Here is a 7,221-nt window from a genome sequence, read left to right on the forward strand (position 1 = left end):
AACACCATGCAATTTTCACACACACCACATAGCACTGTAAACTCTGGGTTTTCTATTTTGGCCCATCGTTTTCTTTCCTTATCCCTTTGTCATGTATATATATATAACACATCAGAGACACAGAAACCCAGTGAATGTACATGCATGAAACTGTCACCTGAGAACGCAACAGGGCGTCATTTAGTAGCTCACAGAACGTCATGGGTAGCAGACATCCATGGCTAATTTGTGTGGACCGCTTCTTTACTATGGGGCATGTGAGTGTTGGAACTTGCATCAGAGTATGAGGAATGTCTGCTGGTGCAAACATGGGCTGAAATTCCAACTATAAATGTCAGGAATGGAATGAGACAGAAGTAGGAGTTGAAACACTTTCCTTATTTCCATGGTTTTTCCCTCCACCGCCCTCCTCTGTTCTGTGTTTGGCCACTGAATGTCCGTCTTTCACAGCTCGCAGGCGTCCCTGGACAGGACCTGGACATTCAGTCAGGCAGTCAGCCAGCCCCATGTTAGCCCTGCAGAATAACATGTTTATTAGGGCCACTGCTGTTTACGATGACCTGTCTGTAAAACTAAATGCCCGCTGCTCTGAGAATAGAGGCAGTGACCCAGGAGCCAAAGAGTCTTGTTCTAATCAGGTCTGTCTCTCTCCGTCTGTTCTTAGGCATGTGACACGGAGGGCTCAGAGTCATCTTGGAGTGTAGCCATGAGAGAGGGAGGGAGTGGATGTCTGGACTCCCCTTGAGCAGCTAACATGCACCTGCCCCCACACTGAAAACCACCCAACAGGATACAGCTGGATGGCACAGCAGCTGCCAAGTGGCTCCACCACGGCATCAGGTCTAGCCAGCGCTGTCCAAAAGTTAATCTGGCAGTGCTCTACCTAACTAAAGGCCACCTGGCTGCTGGGCTGTAAGGACCGCAGGAAGGGTCAAAATTAGCATTGTAGGGAACCGGAGGACAAGAATACTCAGCAGCCATGAGGTAATGGACTCCATGAGAAGTTGTGAGGAATGACAACATGGAATATATGCTACAAAGAGTCACTGGAACATTTATTGTCAGAATCACAAATCACCCCACCACACAGACCAGGTTACACTCCCTCATCCAAAACTTGAGCTGGAAGAGTATTTAAAAATGGCTTTTTATAATAGAAATATATTTGTAATTTTATAGAGCTTCTTATTGTAAATTTATCTGTCTCTTTTGTGAAATATATTTTTGGTATCTTATGTAAATAATAATTGTTCCAAATTCTATTTGCCTTGGTATTAACAGGACAGTCAGATTAAGATTTGACACTCATTGACTGGAATAAAGTTGGTTTCATGTTTAAATGTGAACTGAAAACTTAATCCACTTGGGAAAAAACTGGAAAGCAGTATGTGTATTTAATACAGCTAATGCCTGCCAGAGACAATATTAAAGTCTGAAATATTGTTCTTTTAGTAACACATGCCTCCTCTCTTTATTTTTGACTCAAAACTTTTGCTCTTCTGGGCTTCAGTCAGGTGCAGTCAGTGCATTTCTGTTTAGCGTTATACACTCTAGTTTGCTTTCTCTCCATTGCAGCCTGCCTTTGTGCTGGACTTTCTGCTATATACAGCATAGAATAACCTACCTTTCATTAAATGCAGTGGCCTGTTTCACATAGAATTTTCATTTTTTTCAGTGTGTGTTGTGTAGCAAAATAGAAAGTCCTTATATCTATAATAAAATCAAACCACACAAGTAGGTATTGATTTCTTGCAGAACTGGTGGAGCACAGTAGGTGTAGAGCTGCTGACTGGGCTGAATCGGAGCAGTCACACAGTGGGAATCTTTGAATGACAGCAGACTCCTCACCACCACGGCACTTTATTAACCACAGACATCAACACCACTTCCCTGCTCTGTCCTTCTCTCTGTCTCCATGGGTTTTTCAATGACCTGCTGATCTCCCTCCCAAATTTCAGCTTCCTCTGTAGGCCAACACAGTGCTGCAAACACAGGCAGGCAAACGGCAATGAGAGATACATATATTTTCATGGTATGTGGACGGAGTTTTCAACTGCAGACCACCAAAGAAACTCAGAGACTCACCAAAATAGACGACATGGAATAGTGTAAGAAGAGGTAGGACATTCACTTCCTCCCAAGAATGTGAACTCATACATGCAACAACACACAGACACACACACACACACAGAAATAGATATTACAAGTCTCTTTCCTTCTGTGCTCATTAATCAACCACTCAACAAAGCAGGGACTTATGTAACTTATGTAGCAACACAGTCTATTTGCAGAGGGTGGAGTGAGACATGAGGGTGTGACCCCTTTCTGGCCCGGCAGCAGGTGTGGCTGAAGAGGCACCCCTCCGTCTGCTGGCCACCAGAGGTCAAAGGTCACTCACTATGCTTCTATACTGGTTCTGTAGTAGCAGTGCAGCAGGTGCAGACAGACCTGGGACCACAATCAAATGAGATCTGTTCCATGCACTCCAGCAATTTAGTATTACAGTTTTATACGGTTTGGTGATTGGCAGGAGACAGATTGTAAAAAGAGGCCATCCTACATTTTCTATAATACAATCCTCCCTGTCTGGCAGAGGCAGTATTTAAAATTTCATGCTACAAGTTGATAACACAGGCTGTCTGTTAAAAGGTTTTAGTCTGCTCCCCAAGGTACCCCTGCTGACATCACGTCAACATCCTCCGGGTTATTTTTCTACTGAAGAAAGCTCCTCTAGAGCCACAAACGTCACTGCAGTTTTCATGGGCTTAGTGGTTCTTCTCATGACCAGTAAAGTGATTTTCATCTGTGAAATCGCTGAAGTGCCCCTTAAAACTCTGGTGATCTTAATGTGGTCCTCTGTCCACACTTTGCTGGTAACTGCTTGTAGAGGGAGGGATTATGCCGCTCCTTTCCTTCAGTCAGTTACTGATCATCTGTGCTGCAGCCTTTGATTTTATTTCACATGATGCCTTATGTTTTGAAGTGTTCACATGAGACCACAGCTGAAAGTCCCTCGCAGCTGTGCATGGCTGCTGCTCACAGTCTGTGGATCCAGCCAGTACTATTACTGCATGCCAGTCCACTAATCTGATGGCAGGAAGCTGGCATGAAGACCTGTCTCTGTGTTGTTTCTTCACTACAGTTGGCACAGGGAGGCTGTGGGCACTGTCCTGCTGAGTCCACCTATCTGCACTGTTCTGCACTATGGGTATGGTGTTTGGAGGGCTCCTGCCTCAGGCTGGGCAGCTGGCACTAATCTGAGAGACCATGTTGACACAACACATGATCCCCTGAGGACAGGCGGGTGGGGGAGTTGGGTGACCTTTCTTCTAAAACAACCTTCCCCCTTGGGCATCTTTTTGGCAGCCTGGGTCAGTCCTGTAGAAGTATTGGCCTTGGCAGAGGATAGAGGATAAGCCAGTGTAGGCACAGGGCTGGAAGTGTGGGAAAGTAAGAGTCAGGGAAGATAACACAGTGAAGAGGATGGATGGATGGATGGAGGACAATAAGGGAACACAAAGGGAATAGGCCAGCAACAAGGGCCTTTAGAGGCAGAAAGCTAATGTGAATGAGGGAAGGAGTGGACTGAAAGACAAACATGTTAAATCTTGTAACTACGGCTTTACATCAGGATGGATTCCCATGGGAGGCCCCTCAAGGCTGCTATAGTGCTGCTTCTATGAATAGGCTGGGCAGAGACACACAGATGTGTGTCCACATCACAAAGAGACAGGAATACATAGAGCCAAATATCAGGTTCAGCTTTCAACCATGTCTTCATATCACTGGTGTCCAGATGTCCCCACAGAGCGAGGAGAGAAGAACATTAATGAGTGTGTGTGTGTTGGTCTGTACATATGTGTATTTGTACATGTTAATGCTATTTTGTAAGTGTGATGTGTGGGATATGCAGTACATATACTGTAGCTGTGTATAGATGTTAGCTATATGTTTGTGTGTCTGTGTCACTGAGTACATGGATGTGAACCTGTTCTTTGCCCATATGTGTGAATGGGAGTCCTGGCCCCTAATTCAATAAGTACATTTGCATTGGTTAAAGGTTTTTCAGTGTTCAGTGGTTGAAACTCTAACAGAAAGGGTTCAAAAAGATTATTAGAAGTATGGCAACCTAGTAATCTGCCAGACTCTGAATGTTCAGGGATTTTGGAGATGAAAAGAAGATGAAAGATGCTCTAAAATTATATTAAGGTGGATTTTTAATTGCAGCACTTTAAAAAGCAGAGGCTTCAACCACATTGGAAAGCAACATATTAATGTTATCTACCAAAATGGGTACAGTTTTAACATTTCATATATGTTGAATAGATGTATATGCTTCATATGCAGACAGCAGCCTGTACTAAGGATCTCTGAGCTCATTCCTTGCCAGTGACAAGCTTTAACCATCATGACAGAGTCCAGACTCACTTAAATGAGGATGACAGGCAGGTTCAGCTGTCCTGGGAGTCATTATTACTGCCTCCGTCTGACTCATACAGTCCCTTAAATTGCACATCCATTATGACATCCATCATTACTATCACAGTGACTTATCTATGACCTGACTGACAGCATTTATGACCTCTCCTGAACCGAAGCAGCTGTACTGCCTTGACCCACGATAATATCTGTCTCAAAATGTAAAACCAGCACATTGGGATGAATTATTGGATGGTTAATGCTTGTTAATGCTAATAAACACACCTCCCCGTGTCCGTGTCAATATTATATTTGAATGGTGTGAGTATGATGGAATTTAGCCTCTTCTCCACCTTGAGAATTAGATCGCACTGCTCTAAGCAGGCAGATGATCCACACATAGTTCACTCACTGAGTCTGAACAATGTGTGGGTGTGTTGGTGCTGACAGAGCAGTGAATTTACTGCTGCAGACGTTAGAGAAAGCTCAGAGACAGGTGCTAGATGGTTTTCTAAAGACTCATTCCTTATGGGAGAAACGTGATGTGAAGTTTTGGCTCGTTTAGTAACTAAGAAACAATGTCGAATGTGCACACTGGAAAAGAAGATTAACATTTCAAAACTGGACAAAACATAACACAGGGTGTTATGACAACAGAAAAAAGTCTGGCAGTTATGTAATAGCAGTAATCATCCTTTCCTCTGTTCCACTTGCATCAGAAGGTTAGACTGTTCTTTTCAGAAATGGGTAAATGGATGAATGGGTATCTTCTACTGTGGGCACTCGTGGCTGTAGAGCGGATCAACCAGTAATCATAGGTGTTGTGCCACCACCCAATAATGGACAAAACTTTAAAGGGATGTAAAGCAGGTTGGAGTATGTGATCAAAAAGTGATTATCATAGAAATATTAATGAAACAGAGAAACATTAAGCTCAGAAATTCAACAAAAACAACTTCAACCATAGCTGCCAAAAAAAAAAAAATATATATCTTCAGCCTCACCACAAGCTGCCACCTTCTCTACTCCTATCTGACCACTAAATGGCATTTTACCTTCTCCTCCTGCTCCTGCTCCTAACTGGAACATACCACCTGCTCAGGTAAGTGTGGAGGTGAACTCCACAGAGAGTTTTTCTGTTACAGCTGACAATCACAATCTACTATGAGCACACAAATTATTCATTAGTGTACAAAGCTCAACTGCATTTGTCAAAGAAATAGTTTTACCCGTCTTCCCACATCTTAACAATACCCAGTCCCTCTCTGCTGAGAGGACCTGATGATGCAAACCTGTTTCCACTCTCCCTGATTGAGCAGCTGATCACAGCTGACACTGATGAAGTGTCCTGAAATAAAACACTGAATCCAAATATAAATACATTAGGAGAAATGTAAGCAAATTTAAAATGTATGTAATCTTTGAATGACTCCATCTGACATTTAAACACATCACATTTATTTAGTTTATCAGTTTCTTCAGGAGCCTAAATGTGCTCATGTCCTGAAGGAATTACAGTAGCTACAGGTTCCCATATTGTAAATACATGTAGATACTCAAGTCATAATTACTTCATCATTATTTCCCTGACAACACAGATACATTTATCCTGGTATCAAATATGCTTCACCCTACCTCAATCCACAGTCATGTCATTGGACAACAGAGTCAGACATATAAGGGTTAAAGACACAATATATTGACAAAATAGCACATTATCAACTAGGATTGGATTTCATTATCTTAAACAGACTTAAACTGACAAGTTAATGCAGATAATGTAGTAATGCCCCATTAGCTATTGGCACACCATCAAATCCTCTTGAATACCAGCATGATAGTTGTTGCTTTGCCTTGGTTAAAGCAATAAAATGCTCAGATTTTACCACCCTATGCAACAGCTGAATTCATCCATGAGTGAAGGAAACCTAGGAGAAATATCTGACAAACTATAAAAAGAAATGCATTTGCCAATATCCAGTAGGATGAGTGCTGAATCAAAAACATCTAATAGTAGTTGAAAATAGATCCACACACCAAACATCTCCTGTTAAAGTCTGAGGAAGAGTCTTGGGTTTGAATCACCAAAACAGCAAATAGAAATCCTTAAACAGGAGTTATTTGGTGTGTGGTTCAGTTTAGACTCTCACAGCACTTGGTTTAGGTTAGTGAGAGCAAAACCAGCATCTTTCACTAACCTTAACCAAAGGGTTTTTGTTGCCTAAACTTAACCACAGACAGATCTCTGGATGTGAACCCAGATCTCTTGTGGGATGATTGTGTTCTTTGTAAGCCCATCATCCACTTCGATGTGCCTCCTTACAACTCTGTCTCATTTATTCGCTTTAATGGAAGTTATCTAACTTGCATGCTGCACTTTTCTTTTTTTTTTTACTGAATATAGTATATAAAGCCCCTCACTGCTGAGAGGACCTAACAATGCAAACCTGTTTCCCCTCTCCCTGACTGAGCAGCTGATCTGCCCCCAACAACTGAAAACATACGTAAGCTAATTGAAAATGTATGTATGTATCTTTGAATGAATCCATCTGGCAAATGAAATCAAACACTTAGATGCAACATTATTGCCACACATTATTTTACTATTCATTCTGTCTTGAGCACTACTCAAGTACAGCAGCATTGCAGGTTTTCCACGTGGCTGTAGCAGAGCACGAGCAGTGGGACATGAAATGGGACAATGTTGGCATATGCTGAGGAGAGGTGGCGATAATACTGGGCTTTGGGCCTGCTGAATCCCCAGCCAGTGTTTAGACACAGCTGTCTCCCTTGGCTTCTCTT

General features: G+C 42.5%; 1 protein-coding gene across 1 annotated transcript in view; it reads left to right on the forward strand.

Moving 5' to 3' along the window:
- The window catches only part of rgcc (regulator of cell cycle), a 31,664-nt gene extending 30,977 nt beyond the window's left edge, over positions 1 to 687 (forward strand). Inside the window, exon 5 of the mRNA XM_051076645.1 lies at positions 665 to 687. Coding sequence (XP_050932602.1) covers positions 665 to 672 — 8 coding nt within the window. The 3' untranslated portion in view covers positions 673 to 687. The remainder of the gene's footprint in view (positions 1 to 664) is intronic.
- Positions 688 to 7,221: the final 6,534 nt, after the last annotated feature.

Source organism: Lates calcarifer, linkage group LG1 (assembly GCF_001640805.2).
Source record: "Lates calcarifer isolate ASB-BC8 linkage group LG1, TLL_Latcal_v3, whole genome shotgun sequence".
NCBI lineage: Eukaryota > Metazoa > Chordata > Actinopteri > Centropomidae > Lates > Lates calcarifer.